General features: G+C 42.7%; 1 protein-coding gene across 6 annotated transcripts in view; it reads right to left on the reverse strand.

Annotated features, from left to right (window-relative positions):
- Window positions 1-18,508, reverse strand: part of sipa1l1 (signal-induced proliferation-associated 1 like 1) — a 76,861-nt gene that overhangs the window by 2,629 nt on the left and 55,724 nt on the right. For 2 of the 6 annotated variants that reach the window (XM_044048864.1, XM_044048862.1), the window contains 15 exons: window positions 17,488-18,067; window positions 14,061-14,159; window positions 13,138-13,313; window positions 12,499-12,786; window positions 11,962-12,111; window positions 11,491-11,633; window positions 9,544-9,641; window positions 8,068-8,555; window positions 6,292-6,483; window positions 5,703-5,871; window positions 4,969-5,206; window positions 4,557-4,727; window positions 4,270-4,381; window positions 3,872-3,950; window positions 2,665-2,777 (listed from right to left, as the gene is read on the reverse strand). In XM_044048864.1, coding sequence (XP_043904799.1) covers window positions 2,665-2,777; window positions 3,872-3,950; window positions 4,270-4,381; window positions 4,557-4,727; window positions 4,969-5,206; window positions 5,703-5,871; window positions 6,292-6,483; window positions 8,068-8,555; window positions 9,544-9,641; window positions 11,491-11,633; window positions 11,962-12,111; window positions 12,499-12,786; window positions 13,138-13,313; window positions 14,061-14,159; window positions 17,488-18,067 — 3,096 coding nt within the window. Of the gene's footprint in view, window positions 1-2,026; window positions 2,778-3,871; window positions 3,951-4,269; window positions 4,382-4,556; window positions 4,728-4,968; window positions 5,207-5,702; window positions 5,872-6,291; window positions 6,484-8,067; window positions 8,556-9,543; window positions 9,642-11,490; window positions 11,634-11,961; window positions 12,303-12,498; window positions 12,787-13,137; window positions 13,314-14,060; window positions 14,160-17,487; window positions 18,068-18,508 lie in introns of those variants that run through there. The other 4 variants (XR_006362113.1, XM_044048865.1, XM_044048867.1 and 1 more) reach the window with 4 other exon arrangements.

Raw genomic sequence — 18,508 nt, forward strand, 5'->3', positions numbered from 1 at the left:
TCTGAACAAGAAGGAAAAAGCAGAGGCTTCGCTGTGGCTGTGTGTGTTTACATGTTTGTTGTTTTGTTTTTTTAACCAGGGTTATTTGTTTAGAATAAAAGGTTGTGTTTTTTTTTTTTAGCGAGTTTCTCAGCTGCTGTTTCAAAGGCACATTCTTGCTCTGCCTGGGCGTAACATGACCAAAAATAAGTGAGTGTACTGTAGGCACGACTGGATAACACTGATGCACACACACACACACACACACTGGGAGGTACAGGAGAAACTGTGGCTCCCTTTGATGACTGGATATTTTAAATAAACCATTTAAAAAAAGGTCTGGTGTGTAACATTTTAGCTCTTTTCTTATGAGGATCGGATGGTTTGAAGTCGGTTTGTTCCATCTCGTTGTAGTCCTGCGTCTTTGTTTATAATATATATGTAAATTGAGTCGCTATAATTGTTTCACCAAACTGCAAATGAGGCTCTGAACTGAACTAAGTGGGAAAATTGCTTTAAAATCAGAATTGTTTTTCTGGTTTCATCCTTTGTTTTGTTTTTGTTTTTAAATGTACTTCAGGCGAAGGCCTTGCAGAGCCGACATGTCTTTTTTAATTTCTTTCTTTCTTTCTTTGCCCGTGTAAACCGGACGACAGAAGGGAAAAAGGAAACGGCAGAGATGATCGAAGAGAGTGTTTTACGTCCTCTCTTATAAGCAAAGGCCACTGTCGTTTGTTACAACCTCAATTATTTACACACTGGACCTTTAATCCCTGGTACCTAAAATGACCATTATTTTGAAAACAACCTCACATTTCTAGCAAAGACAGAACCTGAGCAAAACTACCGACGTTTGAATTCAAACACACACACACACACACACACACACACTTATGCTCCCTTTTTATCAAAAATCCACCTGTGATTGTCTCTCAAAGCTGGCTTCTCATTCCTGTCCTGTGTGTGTGTGTGTGTGTGTATGTATGTGTGTGTGTGTGTGTGTCCCTGCTCGACGTCTGACTGACTCACTGCTGTCGAGGCGTTGGTTGGAGGAAATACAGAGTGAATGGGCGGCACATTGAATCATGACATTTCCACTGGTCATCACTAGAGGGCACTGTAAGCAACACGACAGCAGGCTCGGGCACCACGAAACACAACAGAATACAGAAGAATTAAAAAGCAGAATAATATTATAGTCAGGCTTTAGCCGGCAACTAGGAAAAGAAAACCCATTTAAATAATAATTATAATAATAATAATAATAATATAGCTAGTGACCCTTTTTTTTTCCTGGAGAAACTAAACACTGATGTCAGTTCTTACTGTACGCATAAGAACAACTTATTTATTTATTGGAATTATAATACAAGCAAAAATAAATTAACCCAAAAGGAGAAAAAAAAACTAACAAAAAAAAACAACTTTTCCTTTCCAAAAATGTCTCTCATCATTTAGTATCTGGCTCTCTTGTATTCCAATCAGTGGAATGATTATTGGCGTCCATCTTCCTCTCCTTTTTCTCCCCAAAAACATGACGTCCAGGAAGAAAGACGGAGGTTCTTGTGCAGCGAGAGACTCCGTCTCACGAGTTTGACCTTCAAAAACGCCTCCATTGGCTCCTTCCAAGAAATCGGAGAGAGAGAAAGTCCTGACTTCTTCTTCTTCTTCTTCTTCCTATTGCTTTAAAAACACAAACAGCTGCGATGGAGCAAAAGCACTCATTGTTATCAGTCATGTTTTTTTTCTTTGTTTATGGCACCACTTCTGATGGCTTTTTAAAAACACGTCCTCTGTCAGGTGGTTCGGGTTTGTGCAGCGGAGACAGACGGAACGTTGTAATCCAGTTCTGACTCACACGGAGGAGAGAGGGCGATGAAATCTGTACAAAAATCTAGATTTTTCTTCTCCAGGATGTGGACGCAGGTTCAGAGGTTTGAACACAGGAACCTCTTAACTCCTCTTTTTTTTTGTACACGCGAGGACAATTTAATCCTCTCCTGTGGCGTCAGATTAACGGTGTATCTGTGTGTTTTTTTTTGCGTACCTGTCTTGACTCTGCGTGGCTTTTTTCAGGGGGGAACTTCCTCCAACCGCCGTCACCTGCAAACCTCAGCTTCCCTCGGCTGCCGTGGGTTTACTTTGATTTGGACACAAACACACGCCAGTCACCGTTCAGAGCAAGGTCGCCTTAAAATGAGAATCATGTCAACTGGAAGAGGCAAAATTGAGGAGGAGGAGGAGGAGGAGGGCCTTTTTTCATTTGTAATTTTGCACACACACACACAAAAAAGGAAAAAATCACATTTGGCACAGCGGAGATGAGAGAAAAAGGTCAATTCAGCAACACTCTCGTGGTCCCACAGGAGGACAGAGGTCAGTCCTTCATAAACTCGGGCCTCATCCTGAGAAGATAAACAGAGTCGACGGCTGGAAACTGAGACTGGGTTGGCTATAAAAACTCCTTCATGTGTGGAAAAAAAAGGCCAATGGAAGTGGAGGTGGGAGATTTTTTAGCATCAAGCTAAATGAAGCTAATAGCGTTGACCACCTCCGTGTCTCCGTCCAGACTGTGTGTGTGTGTGTGTGTTGATGTGAGAAGTCGTGTGCGTGTGCGTGTGCGTGTGCGTGTGTGTGTGAGAGAGATAAGTGTGTCAGTTCATGTCGATGGTGTTGAAGACCCACTCTGTGAACTTCTTGAGTTTGGCGGCAGAGGTCTGGGACTCCTCCTGCAGCCGCTGGTTGTCCTCCCACAGCCTCTTGATCTGAGCCTGAAGACGCACCTTTTCCTCACGCTCCTGTCAGAGACGGAGGACAGCAAGAACGTCAGGATTAAAAGGAATAAAGTGTTTTTTTTTTCTTTTTCCCACAGGGACACAATAATAAAGTTTCTGTGGCGGCGACACCATTCTTTATCACCTCTGTCGGGCTGAGCATTATTGTGAACGAGTCCACTCTGCCAACAATGAGTCACAACTTAACAGGACTTAAGGGATTTGTGGGAAGATTTAATCTGTTGCCAAAAGCACAGCACAAGTTAATTGTGGAACAGAAAAAGAAAGAAATAGCGAGACCTGAGAGAAAATACACCGGTATATATCTGCTGTCAACTGTTTTCACGTCAGCCACTTGAAAATTGAAAAACACACACCCCTTCCTTAGTTTTTAACACAACGTGTCAAAGACAGTCCATTAATCTGTAGATTATTTCCTTGATTAATGTGATTAGCTTCCAGAAAATGTCAGAAAATGCTGATTTGTGTTTCCCAAACCTCATAATGTTTTCTTTCGTCCACAAATTATTCCGTTTTTTGGATTTTCTCAGTCAAAGAAAACATCTACATTAACACTAAAACAGATTAATTGACGATCAAAATCATAACATTTGATTTGTTAATTGACTCATATTAATAGATTGATCATTGCAGCCTTAATTAGAAGAATATAAAGACACTTTTTGTGTGTACACTACACACTGTGGAACGAAAACAGTCTGGAAGTGCATGTATAAAAGGTATAATAAAGTCTATTACAGTCAATGATTTATATACAAATAAAGTGGTGATTTGACATAGACATGATAGAGAAAACAACAGTTTGAGAAATTATAGTAAAATGTGAGTCGGCATTTTACAACAATTATCAAAAGTGTGGAAGCAAAATACTGTATATAATGGTGACAGCGCTGTGTATGTTCTACTGAAGAGAATATATTAATTCAACTGTATGAAAATCAACTCAAGCAACTTTCATTTTTTCACTTGAACAGAAAAAGGAGAAAGAGTAAATAATCTTTAAGTGCAAAGTAACTATAGAATATGGCTGTTAGAGCACAGACGCACTGTTGAGTCTACACGTTTGTGTATGTGTGTGTGTGTGTTTCCTCTCGCACCTTCTTCAAGTCTTCCTGGAGCATCTTCACGATGGCCTCCAGTTTAGTCACCTTCCTCTCCAGCCCTATGTGGCCCTCACTGACAAGAGGAAACAGCAAAGGTTAGTGTCATTGTTGATACAACATTATAAATATAACAGTAAAATATCATTCTATGTCAGGGATATTTTCTTTTGCACCATCTAAACATTTGACTGCAAAACCAAAGCCTTTTTTTTGTTGTATTTTTGATTAAATATATTTTCAATCAGCCTCACTGAGGTCGGGGTTTCTTTTTTCTACAAGAAAGACCGACATCCACGACAACACGATAAAACACCACAAACAGACAATTCTGGTGAACTTCTCACGTGTCAAAGAATTTGACCCTGACAGCGACTAATAGAGTAATACGTCACCTGGACGAGGGTCGAGACAGTGGAGCAGGCTGCAGCTCTATGTGAGGCTGCTGCGGGCTGGACGCGCCGCTGCTCCGATGGTTTGAATCCCCAAACACATAACTCCTCTGGACTGGAAGAGCAGAGACGCACACACAACAATTACTACTACTGGACATAAAGCAGCACTGGAGGAAAAAGCACTAATGCGGATTTACTAAAAGTCCATAAAGTCATGCTTGTAAATAAAAGTAAAAATAAAGTCATGCTTGTCTTTATTCCTATTAAAAACGGCGCGTGTTAAATACCGTAGTGTGTGTTTCGTTCACTCTCGAAGGTGCTGGCCACGTCCACCAGGTGTGTCCACTCCAGGGGGCTGTCCCTGTCTCCGGATGGGAGGGGCATCAGCTCCTGTGGGAGGGGTCCACGGTGACGCTCCACCAGATCCACCAGTGACGTGTCGGACGCTGAAAGGTCACCTACAAAAAAAAAAAGACATTAGTGAACCATCTCCAGCCAACAGGGGGCAGCAGATTCAGCTGAATCTATCTCAGGAAGATTCATATAACATGAGTAAAATATAACATTTAACACATATTTTCCTTCAGGGATCAACATGAAAATATCTTGTTATGACTTTAATGGTGTTTTAAACAACACAACTGCCTTTTAACATTATTTAAATGTACATCCTGTACACTAAACTCCCCAGTTTCTTACCGTGAAGCTTGACGCCGAGCTTGTACGAGGGTCGTCGGAGAGGAACACCGCGGGTGGTGGGCGAGCGCGGGAGGGTGGAGCAGCTGAAGAGAACGTCGGAACCGAGCGCCGGCTCGATCACGGAGTCGCACAGCGACGGGAGGCGTTGCCCGCGGTAGATGCTCTCGTCCGACAGCGTGCGGTGGAGGGAGCGGCGGCGACTGAGAGGCTGGCTCGGTGGTGACTTCTGGACATGATGCTGGAATAAAAATTAACAGGAAATATTAACAGGAAACTGACTCTCTTCTCTGGAGTTACTTGCTTAATTACAGAAAGTACTTTGACAAGAAAGTACAACAGTGAAAACAAGGATTTCAAGCTTTTGCAGCTGTTTAAGCCAGTGAAGACCAAGAAGAAGAACTTATTCCAAGCTCTGGAATAAGTTGCCTTTAACTGTTTAGACAGGCTTCTTCTCTTCCTGTTCTCTTTTAAAGACACATTTCTTTTCATTAGCTTTTACCACAGCGCAAGTTGAACTTTTATTTGTGTTGTTTTACTAATTTTATGGGTGTTTTATTGTATGTTCTTATGTCTATTTTCTGCGTGTACTATGTACGTACCGATTTTAGACTGTACAGCACTTTGGTGCAACTGGATTGGATTATTCATTTCGCTATCGGCCATTTCAAAAAATATGCAGCAAAAGAAAAGGGACATAAGACAAGTGGACATGGCGGACATGCAGACAGGAGTACCTTGTCCTTGTGTCTGCGTGGCGGTGGGGGGCTGTCTGGAGTGGCGTGCCTCTTCACATCTTCCTCCATAATAGATTTAGCATGAGGCTGGGGCAAGTGCATATCCCGCAGAGAGGGCCTGGCTGCAGGGGTCGGAATCACGTCCAGTCCACCCTCGCCTGGAGACTTCCTAAACACACACACACACAAACAACTTGCACAGTTAGGTGTCTTCCCTATTGTGTGCATATTGTGTGCAGTTCTCTCTTCAGCCACAAGAGGGTGAAAACACATAAGGCACTCAGTTGCTGATTACTTGGACGTGATAAACAAAACCACACACACACACACACACACACACACACACACACACACACACACACACACACACACACGCACACACACACACACACACACACACACACAGCTGTAGCTGCTGATGACCCACTAAATCTATGACTCAAATCTAACATCCCCCTCTACACATATATTATAATTAATGTATGATTTACATAATTTATGCAGATGTATACACTTTAAATCTAGGATTAGACATGGATCTGGAGATAAAGGCCTGTTTTATTGCTGCATTCGCTTCACCCTTCCTTACTTGCGTGTGTCGCCAAAGTCGACAGAATTGATGGTGGAGCCGGGCTTCCTCCAGCCAATCAGGTACTTGGACTGAGCTCCCTGACGCGGGTAGAAGCTCTTGGGCCCGGGAGACACCGAGGACTGGGACGACGGGGAGGTGGCCGAGGACGAGGACTCCTCTCTGGGGGAACTGTGAGCCGAGTGCCTGGAACTGACGGACAGACGGAGCAGAGGTAGAGGTGGTAAGATTAAAAAAAAAGTCTAGGATGGAAAAAAAACCATAGTCATTTAGAGCTTTATTAAACTCATAAGAGCAGTAAAAGAAGACACTGGTGCTTTTATCACACGACACCACCACAAAAACATTAGAAACAGAGGATTAAAGTGGATAAATTAAAGCTGACAAACTATTTTTGACAGCTAACTGCAAGACATTCAGTGATTAATAGCAATTAATTGCATTTTAACTGCACGTTTTTGCTTTTCATAACAGTTTTTAGCAACTCTTGCCAAAGAATCGTGATTGGGAATGAAAAGCTACTCTACGCACTTGACTTTTACGTTTATTTTAAGTATTTTAGATATAAAGAAGTCCAATAAACCTGAGGTAAGACATTGTCTACTTCAGAAAATATGAATGCAACAGCATTATCCAGTTCAGATGCTTTCTCTGTTTCATAAAGGGCATAAAGGTGTTAGGGATGGCGTGGATGCATGAAACATGTGTTAAAATCGTCAAACAGTCTAAACTGATATAGGCAAGAGTGATAGAGAATTATCAGAATTATTTCTCACCCTCCTTTATTTATAAGTTCTGGGTCAAACGTTAATAAAAAGCCTTATAGATAATTCAGCACATTATTACTGTTAGGGAACTTTGTGTGTTATTGAGTTAGAGATGGGAAACTGTATCGCGGTGTCACCTGTGCTCAGGCCAATCCTGGCAGCCTCTCATTCCCAATTTCCCAGACTACGACAGAAAACAAATGTGGCTTAAATACGATAGCAAGGTCGTGAACTGTAACTCGATCTGAACGGGCACATTAAGACTTGCTCAAACAGGAAGTGCACAGGCGTTCTGTTGTTTCTTGACGGCAGTTCAACTGCAGAGGGGGAAAAGGAAAAAAAACAAAAAAAAACTGGACACATGTTTCACATTTCCTGAGGCCTAATGTGGAAAGATAAGACGTGGGGTTGAGATTACTCCCGTGCTTCGTTTCCAGGAAGAAATAGGTAACAGGGAGATGGTCGATTAAATGTTCTTCTTGGGCGAGGAAATATTAGCCTGAGTAATGACGAGTGCTGCAGAGATGATGCCAATAACTGACATGACAAATTAAGGTGCAGCTGAATTATATATTAAAAAAAAACCCACAGAACTGATGTAAATGAAGCTGCATCATGAAACTTTATATCTGAGATTCACACAGCATTTCTCATTTTGTTCACCCTGTGTTGGTGGAGGGTTCTCCTGTGGCTATATCACCGTATTTCCTGTTGTATTTATTTATCAAAGTAACAAGGTCAAATCAAAGGCCATTTTTACTGAACCAAAGCTAAAATCCTACTATGTTTTCATCTAAACGCTCTTTCAGAGTAAAAAAGGACATAAACTATGAAGCGGTTTAAAAGAAATAATAAAAAAGTGTTTTATCTTCTTCATCTTAACTTGTTAATCACCATCCCCCAGATTTGGAACTGCTTCCTTAAAAGGACTAAGTTGTAAACTGTGGCTCTAATCTCGTCCTGCTTGAACAAACACTATTAAATGACCACCGAGCATAAAAACACAGACCTCGAGTGTGATCCGGCATCACTCAGACTGAAAGTGCTGCTATCTCTGATGAGGAGATGAGTCGGTGGGCTGCGCCCGGTGCCTTCCAGGCTCCGCTCTCCTGGAGGGCCAGGGGACTCGGCAGCGGCGGGCGACCTCTCCAGCATCCTGCGGCCTCCCTCGGTGGGGCTGTGCCACGGAGAGGCTGACCTCTCCCTGCTCTCCCTGCTCCCGCTGGGCGCCAGCAGGGAGGTGGTGCTGCCGTGGTGAGAGTGCGGGTGGGAGTGGTGCGAGGCGCCGTACGAGCTGGTGTCGATGCCGCTGTCGGCGGACGCCCCCTGCAGGTAGCCTCCTCCGCCCAGGCCGTTGGGTTCAGGGTCGCCCGGGTCGCCGCTGGAGCCTCCGCCCGCTCCCATCTCATACCATTTGTCACTGTCGCTGTGTGCGCCGCTCGAGGCCGTGCTGGACAGAGTGTTACTGCTGGAGTGGCCGGAGTAAGGGCCGTCCGACTGCAGGGAAAAACAGAGAGTGGAGGCTTAAAGGATAAATAGTAGCTCAGGGGTGTTTACAGCTGAGCAGAAAAGCATCAGTAACTTTGATCATGTTCCGACCTGGTATTAAAATCCACCCTGAGTGATTTGAATCCCATTCAGGCAGCAATAAGCACAGACCTGAACACTCCCAGTGTGTTCTGACCTCACATCAGAACACAAAAACATTTGGAGGTGGTTTGAGGACTCTGCATTCCTGAGCATGCATGAATGCAAACTGCTCTCAGGACAGAAACTGATATGGGTTTTTTTTCTAGGGCCAATGCCGAATTTCAGAAATCAGCACAGCCGATTCTTTTGGGCCCATATATTTAACCAATTTTCATTTTCTTCCCCCCAATTAACTGTTTAGAGATAAGAAATAATACAAAAAAAAAATCAGTTATTGCACAATACTACAGGTTTGTCTCTCCAGTCTACATTTGACCTCTGAACTGCGGTGCCATTATACACAAAAATAATGTACAAACTAAATATTAAATATATGAAACAGGTCTTTATTTCTGTGAATAAAAGTGTAATAAATTAATTTGTAATAAATAACCCATTAACAAAACATAATCAGCTAATGTCAATCACCAGAATGTTAATACATTAAAGCAGCTTTATTTATTTGTAGCCACTGCCATAATAATAACACTGACCAACACATGATCAGTTAAAGTTTTTATTTCCTGTTTTTCAGGAGGGTGAAGCCACATCCAGCCATAATATGGTGGTCACAGGAGATGCATTCAGGTGTGAACGGGCATATTTAATGTTGTCTGCATGTGACAGGACTCGGGACAAATGTTAAGAGCAGGTCTTATCAGTGATTTTGAGACTCTAACATCATAAAGTTACTTAAAGACATCCGACTACTGACTTTGAAAAGAGAGGTTCTTCACAGTCAGCTGTGTTGTGATTGTAGGAGAACATAGTTCAAGACAAAGTGTAAAAGTCAGACCTGGCTTCCCTTCTTCGGGGAAATGTGGATGACCTGCTCTTGCCTCTGGATGCGAGGAGCTCCAGAGTAACCTTGACCAGACTTGGAAACCGGAGTCTCTGCAACAACAAAGACGAACACACACACACAAAGCTGGGGTTTAGTGACAAAAACACGGTGTAAACAGGCGACCGGGTGATGATTGGACAGAGAAGATGTTCCCTTCTCTGCTCGTTGATGTGCGTTTTGCGACACAGCGACGACACCTCCTCGTAGAGGCTCGTAGCGCTGTTTTCATTCCGCCTGTGCTGAGCCCAGTGAACAGAAGCTCGCTTCTCATCAAAGGCAGAAACCCATCAAACAGAAATTTGTCCCCATACAGAGTCTGGCAGCTTTGTTTTTTAAATCAGGGCAAGTTGTGCCACGTAAGAGAATGTGCGTACGCGTCCTGAAGCCTCACTTCAATGAGACAGTTGGTGCGATTGTCTCCATGCATGTTATGCAATGAGACATAAAGCACAAGCTGCTAATGACCACAGCACCGTGAGAGCGACAGCTACAGGAGGCACCGTAACATCTGCCGGGCCTGCATCTTTTAATGTAGTGAACTCACCCTCGTGTCTCAGACTATTCATTACTCGGCATCGTTTGCTCTGCAAAGAAAAAGCCACAGGGCTCTCTGCACTAATTAGAGATGGCTGTGTGTGTGTGTGCAGGTTTATGTAGTATGTGAAACAACATAGTTTTTGTGTGATATACTGTTTTGTTAGATGTGACCTTGTGGTGAAGTGTAGCTAAAAAAAAACACTTAAAACTATAGGATAGCAATTTCCCTTATGTCACCACTTCATGCATGAATTAACCATCAAGCTGCCACGGGCTGTGGAAATCAGCAAAATAGTGTTAAAGAGTGCATATATAATGCAAAAATTATATTAAATAAACTTATATAGACTCCAGTAATGGCCCGAGTGAATATTTTGTTTGTGTTTGTGCAATTAAGAGCTAAAAAAGAGCTGCCCTTTGCATGACTCGAAGCCATATTACCATCGCTGCAGACCAGCAGGGTCAAGGGGCCAAAAGTGGAGGATGAAAAATCGAAAAAAAGGAAATGGAAAAAGACAGAACCCTTCACCGCAGAAACAGCAGAGTGGACTTTTGCAGGGCCGGACACTTGGCTGACTTTCCCCGAGCTGGCATAGCTCGCATTGTTCCTCCCTGACCAATAACGACATAAATACTCCAAAACAACCACAAAATAACTAGACTGGAGGAACCTTCCCTGTGATTGTGGCGGTCAGAGACAGGGTCGCGGACATGGCTGGAAGTCCACTGGTCAACAATCAACCAGAGCGACATCCTGCTGGGAATCGGAGGAAAATGCAGTGCACTGCGGAGCGCTCGTAATTAAATAGAAGCCAGTGGACAACAAGAGTAAAGAAAATTAACGAGAGGCAAAAAATAAAAGACGGCGATGGAGAAAGAAGAACAGACCGGAGGGAGAGGAAGGAAAACAACACTGAAATTCCCCTATTTCTCTTTTTAAAGAAAGAGCCATATTTTGTCAGTAAACAGGGATTAATCCAATAATTCTCTTTCTGAGTCTAATTTCTGTTAGTCTCATTGTCACCACCCCTTTTCTTGTCCGATTGCAGAGGCATTAAGACCTTATCTTGCTTATAAAAAAAAATACAAATTCATCTCTCAGAATTCAAACAGTTTTTATGGGCAATGGATGAATGTGTTCACAGTTGTTACTCTGTAGTATTATGGTGTGATGTCACTCTGCAGGGTGACCTTGAGAAAGAGATATTTGCTCTCAACGATCATTCAGAAATATTTGTATCTGTATTTATTTATAAAAGACAGAGGACGCATTTACGGAGCTCTGACTGCTGCATGACAACAAAGCTTTCTTGGACCCAAGAATCCTTGATGTGAATCGTTTTTAAAAGCATAAACAATTACCGGTCGAACCCCGTTCTCCTCCTCCTCCTCCTCCTCCTCCTCCACCTTCCTCCATTCTTGACCAGTTGGGAGTGGACTTTCCGCTGGAGCCGCCCTCCTCTCTCCTCTCCGTCGACATGGGAGAATGACGGGGACCAGCAAACCTGGTAAATAAGCACAAAAACACACAAACGTCTTAATTGTTTTGTATTCAAGTCTCTGGGTTGAGATCAGCTTCAATTATTTGTGTAAAAAATATACTAGAGTATAGTATAATATAGTAGTATAGTATAATATACTATACTAGTACTATACTAGTACTAAAAAATATGCACTTGTTTCCTTCCTTTAAGTGAGAGAAGTCTCTGGGTTGAGATCAGCTTCAATTATTTGTGTAGTGCAGTATCAAACTGATGTGTGTGTGATTTATTTATTGTTTGTTTTGTTCCGTGACGATACATAATTTATCCCCGAAACAGACTTCTTCCTTACTGTTCAGGCATGGACTTCTGTCTCCAGTGAGCAGAGCTTCCGGAGGCGTCACTGGAACAAGACAAGTTGCTCGGAGAGCTCCGATTGTGCGGAGAGCGTCCCAGTGCCAGGGAGGAGACCAGGCTATAGCTTTCGGTGCCTGGAGACATCCTGGTAGACAAACACACACACACACACACACACACACACACACACACAGGAAGTGTGAGAATTTACAGGCACACAGAAGTGAAGGAAGATGAAATAAACAAAGCAAAGCATTGAACAGGCAGCGTTCCAAACTTTTCCTTCGAAAGGAAATTCCATTGATTCCTGCTTCGTGGCCCCAGTTCCCACAAAGTCTGGACAAAAAAAAAATTAATATTTTAAAGTGTCTGCTTCATAAATCAACTACATACCCAACAGCTGACTTTTATTTGCTTTGTTCATACACAAAAATCAAAATAGAGGCTATAAATATTCATAAAATAGACGTCATAAGAGTTTTTAACTGCGATTTCCCACAAATCCAAACTTTAAAGTCGGGCCCGTTCTAACCTTTTGGGGTCCAGGGGTCGTCCGTCACTGCTGACGCTGCGCGGGATGACCGCTCCCCTCTCCAGCCTCTCGGCGGACAGCGTCTTCCCCACAGAGCTGCCCAGGCTGATGGCGCGGTTGGGCGTGTGCGGCTGCGGCGAGGCGGTCAGCGACTGCTGCGGGCTGCTGGACGTCCTCTGCCACTTGTTGTTGTTGCTACGGAAGGGGAACTTGTACTCGAAGGAGCCGCTGTCGCTGCTGCTGCTCTTGTACTCGGACATGGGCATGCGATAGAGCTCCGAGCAGCCTCTGCGGAGAGGAGGGGGGATCCGCTTCACACCATGGAACTTTAATAACATATGTCCGTACTGAATTGGGTAAAACCTTACGGGTGGAATATGTGAGTTCATTTCATTGAGCATTTTTAACCCTTAGTTATTTATTTAGTTAGTTAGTTAGTTAGTTGTGTGTGTGTGTGTGTGCGCTCAGGGACAGGCTAACAAGCCATCAAATATATAAAAAATATGACCAATAACATCAATCAATCATATACTAACTGCCACTGGCATACATGATCAAGGTTGTTTACCTCTCCTCTGTAGATAAGCGATTGAGGTAAGCCGAGGTAAGATAATATTAAAATGGCCCCGTCCCACCTACCTGCGCGGAGTGGCGTCGTCGTGTGGCGGGATGATAACGACGCGCACGGTCACCGACGTTCGGAGAAGGTCGATCATCTGCTCGTGGGTCAGCGTTGCCACGGCGACTTTGCAGATTTCGACCAATCGGCTCCCCTGCCTCAGTCCCGCCTGCCAGGCGTAGCCGTACGGCTCCACCTGTTTAGTGACACAAGTTTGGTTACGTTTACGACCGCGGGAGGAAGTGGCACATTTCTGCAGATCGTGAGGAGGAGAGGAAAAGGAGAGTGGAAAGTGTTTTACATATGCCAAGTTGTGAATTTGCTGACTTTTGTTTTCTCTATGGGAGAAATAGATACATTAGCATTTGTTTTTGCTCTTGTGGGAATAAGCACCAGTCGTTTCACTTCAACACAACACATCCACACATCATATGCAAACAAAATTAGTGTAAAAAATAACTTAAACACTGTTATATTAACACCTAATATTGTTTATTGTCCTCAAACTACCAAATGAAAAGCTGGCATTGAGATAATTAACCACGCTTACTTATCATTACCATAACTCCTAGACCGAGAAAATTCAAAAAACAATGGACTGGCGATCAGTCCATGCTGAGATCGGCACACAGCGACCCTCATGTGGAGGATGACAACAGATGGATGGATGGACACCGGAAAGCAGAGAAATAGAGCTTTGCGCCCATATACTTGTCATTACGGTAGTCCCTCTGGACTTCTGTGGTGCGACCGACCAATAACAAACAAGATTCACCAGCGTGTCACACGTTTGTGACCTCAGCTCATTCGTAGACGGTTGAATAACTGCCACATATCGAATGTGAACACTATCTTGGAAGAGACACCTACTCAATGAACATTGTTTGACAATTCTACAGCCATAATAATAGTTTTATCTATTTAGTTTTATTTTTATAAATACCTCAGCCACGATGCCTTCATAGTTCACGTGGAAGCCGAGCTGCCCGAGGCCATTTCGGCGAAGCGTCATCTCCGATGTTTCACAGCCTTTGGTCAGCAGCTGGACACGTGGACAGCAGAGCGGTGCGTCAGGGGAAGAAGTGGCGGTAACAATAGGACGGGTGATGATGACGAGCGGCCAAGAGGGGAACAGAAGGAGACAATGGGGAAAAAAAGGGAGAAAGAAACATCATTAGAGCAAATCCACGTCATGTTCCAGTCAAAATTACAAAATCATTACAATCATCGTCTTTGTCGCGCGTGGATAAAACTGAACTGCAAACTCACACATGTCAAGGACTTAACATTTGTGTGTGTGTGTGAATTCACTAAAAAATATGCACTTGTTTCCTTCCTTTAAGTGAGAGAAGGAATTTTAAGGGTTTCCCCAAGAGCTGTATGGTCATAAATAAAGATGAATTAGTGCTTCGGCATAAAGTAGCACAGCCTCTCACTAGATAGTGTGTGTATTCACATGTGACTGAAATGAAAGCAGCTGTGTTTCCTGCTGTGACACTTTAGGGCTGCGTTCACACACTTTTGAACTCTCGCTCTCCTTTTTCATGGAAAGATGGGAGTCACAGCAAAGTGGATGCTTCTTTTATTTATTTCTTTTCCAAAGAAGGTAAAAATATTTATTTTCCCTTGGAGACAGAGCAAGCAGCAAATTCCAACTGGTTTCTGAAAGCTGAGAACTTGCACTATAAAACTGTGTCATTATCACGGTAATTTCACTGATACCAATGCAGGAAGCCACAGAGCGGTAGCGCTGAAAGAATTACTCGATTAATCGATTACTAAATGCGTCGTCAACTATTTAGACAAATCAGTTTGAAGCTTTTTTTATGATTGAAACACAATTTGAAAATATTTTCTTAATTTCTTTGCTCCATTTAACAAATAAATCGTCAAAACTGATTCATTTTGGTTTGTGGACAAAATAAGACATTTTTTTTTAAATGTTTTCTGACATTTTATGGGCCAAGCGATTACTCGATTAATTGAGATAATAATCAACAGATTAATCGATTATGAAAATAATCGTTAGTTGTAGCTCTACAGCAGAGAGCATCAATTTTTTTGTATCAAAAATCTTATTTTGAGACAAATACTCAGAAAATTGCATTGGAAGTATGTTTTATACTGTCAAATATCAAAATTAAAATGCAAAATCTCTAAAATTAAATTAAATTTTTCTTGTTTTTTTGATTTTAAACTGTTAATACACTCTCTTAGCAGTAAATTGTATTGTAAAGGTATTGAAAGTTGGGCAAAAGCACTTACTCACAGATACTTTTTACCCATTGACTTAATAATTGACTTAATTCTATTAACCGCCACTTAATAGAAAGTTATTTCTGGATGTTTTTTTCTATTTAAATTCATTTTGCGTCATGAACGCATTTATATTGTAAACTATACATCATTTCACAACAACAAAAGTGCTTTTATTTTGAAATTCTGTGAAATATCACCATTATTAAAATTATAAAATTGCCGTTGCTATGTCACGATGGAAAAATTGGACATCATTTTAAGCTTATATTGCCCACCCGCACTGAAACGTTGCTTTGGACTTTTACTTTTTCACTTCAGCGGCCCCCGACTGTTCAGACTAGATGCTCAGTGGCCCCCAGGTCATTTGAGTTTGAGACCCCTGTGTTAAAAGGGTTAATTCACCTCCGTCTCTCTCTTTACCTCCAGGTGACACATCCCCTGGCTGCCGGGTCCCTTGTGATTCTGTGTCTGAGCACGGTTTACGCAAAAAGCTTTAGAGAAGCCAAACATCACAGGGGGAAAGTGTGAATAAATCATGGTGCAGACTGGCACCTGACAGGAATTGTTATGCAGCTCTCTGATGTCTCTGAATGTGTGCGTGGGAGAGAACAAGAGAGAGAGAATGATGAAGAGCAAACAAGACAAAAAAAAAAACCACAGCAAAGAGATGAGGCAGGAAAGAGAGAGAGAGAGATAGAGAAACTCAGAGAGAGAGAGACGAGTTCCATAAAGCAGGTGGCCCAAGGCCACTTTCTATCCTCTCTCTGTCACCGAGGGAGTCCAAATGATTGAAGATTAGTGCCAGATTTATATAGAAAGAACATGAAAGTGATACATTTCTGAGTCCTGAGCCAAATTAACTATGTTTCAGTGCATGTGTGCAAATCGAAAAAAAAAAAAAGGGTGGATTTGATCCAGGTTACATAAAACCATCACATCTAAATCTCACACACACTGAGGGAATGAATGTAATCTGAAGCGCTGGTGATTACATAAGAAAAACACCTTTTCTTCTAACTAGTTTCCATGGCAACAGCTAAGGAAGCATCGCTTCACAGTGTGCGTGTGTGTGTAGGTGTGTGAGCCATTAGGACTCTGCTGTCCACAAGTGTTTCTGAAACTCTCTCAATAAGCCGGCACCAGTAATGAGACGGCAGCGTTTGGCGCGTCGCCACGGAGAGCGCTGTCATTCTGGCAGACAGACGGACAGAAGCACAGGCGACAGTGAAGAGGAGGAGAGACTGAGTCCAGGTGAAAGGAGATGATCAATGGCAGGCACTTTTAGACTATTGATTGTGACACTTGCCTGCTGTATATGAATAAAAGTGTGTCACCTTTAGCAATACTGTAATGTCACCTTAGTACCCTCACATATGACAGCAAATGACAGGATGACCTACAAATATTAATGACTGATTTGATAACGAGAATAAAGCAAAAGGAAAAATAAAACATATATGTACAATGTAAGGTTAATGTCACATGTGCACTAGAGTAACAGATTTGGTAATTCAAAATAAATCCTGTTTTACGATTCTGTAATGGTTAATTCACAAGTATGTAGAAGCTCTTTAACTGAAATGATATTTTTAATGCCAAAATATAATTATTATTGTTATCCATATCCATTTCAAAAAAAGAATCACTGGATTGGATATCGGACAGATGGAAAATCCAATACTATCCAAAACTCCTATATATTGAATGATTCAAAAAATAATAACAATATTTGAGGCATATTTGAATTGTGTCTTTGAAATGACTCGGCACATATGTGTTATTAATATATGGTCTAAAATGACCATGTATCGGACTAATATCGGTATCGGCAGATACTCAAGTGTGTGATAACGGTATCGGACACACAAAAAAACACAAATGTCTTAGTAACAGTTAAGTTGTTCATGATGTTTAAAGGAAGCAAAAGACTATAAACCGCCTGAAATCGGTATTCAATGTTGAGATATTAGCCTTGAATCGGATAAAAAAAAAATTGGTATCATCATATCAAGGTATCATCTCTAGATAGTAACACTGGGTACTGTTACGTGTATGATTGTATTTATGCAAGTGTGTTCTCTCTGTGTGTGTGTGTGTGTGTGTGTTCTCACCTCCAGACGTTTGACCACTTCTTTAAAATCCTCCGTGTTATTGCTGACGCTCCTCAGGGACAGACTCTCCCCGCGCTCGTAGAAAATCCGCAAAGACGCCGGGCTGCTCAGCATCCAGCCGATCACGTCCTTCGTGGCGCAGTTGAACACCACAGCCTTGGCGTCTTGGTCCAACAGGATGAGAAAGTCATTGGAGAAGGCCAGGAGAGCCTCAAGTTCTCCCCCGCTCCCATGATCCTCGGCGTGGACCAGCCAGGTCACCGCCCCGGGGCTGCGCAGTTCGGCGCCCGCGTACGGCCGACTCTTCTCCTTTTTCTTGTGAGCCAGCGAGATGAAGGGGAACTTTCCGGAGGGATCGATGGGCGTGCTGGTGGTGTGGCGCTCGGCCAGGTCGCGCAGGTACTCCTGGCGCGTCCGCGTGGCCATGGCACGGAACTTGTGCGACTTGTGAGCGGCGTTTTCTGCATTTATGACCTTGGCGAGCAGGAAGTCCCGGAACACTGAGGACTTGGGGAAGGTGACGCCTTCTGGGATCGGGGGGCCGAAGGACGGCACGTCTTTGGAACGAGTGACCGCCACACTGATGGAGAGAAGACGAGAGAAGAACAAGAGTGTTAACAAAGCACTTTTATAGATTTGGCTGTTTCTGCTCAGACATCATGATTCCAGTGCTGCAGATTCATCGTAGATCAACTCAATTCCAAAGCTTCAACTTTTCATGTCTCTAAGAAAAGAAAACGATTTAATAGAAACAACAACAACAAAGAACTGCAGCCAGATTGTGCAACATAAATAACGTCTGCGTCACTGGAAAAACAGAAATGAACCTTTATCTGCCAGAAACTGAAAATAAATGAAGTGGTAAAAGTGTCAAAGTGTGTCCTCCTCCTTTTTCCTCAGGCAAAAATAAACTTTTTTTTGTCTTTCTTTGCTTTAGCTAGTTGTGCTGTTGATAATAAAGAAAGCATTCATTAAAAAAGTGAGTGATTGCTGCTTTTTTTCCCTCCTTGGAGCATGTATT

This window comes from Solea senegalensis, linkage group LG17 (genome assembly GCF_019176455.1).
Source record: "Solea senegalensis isolate Sse05_10M linkage group LG17, IFAPA_SoseM_1, whole genome shotgun sequence".
In the NCBI taxonomy this organism is placed as follows: domain Eukaryota; kingdom Metazoa; phylum Chordata; class Actinopteri; order Pleuronectiformes; family Soleidae; genus Solea; species Solea senegalensis.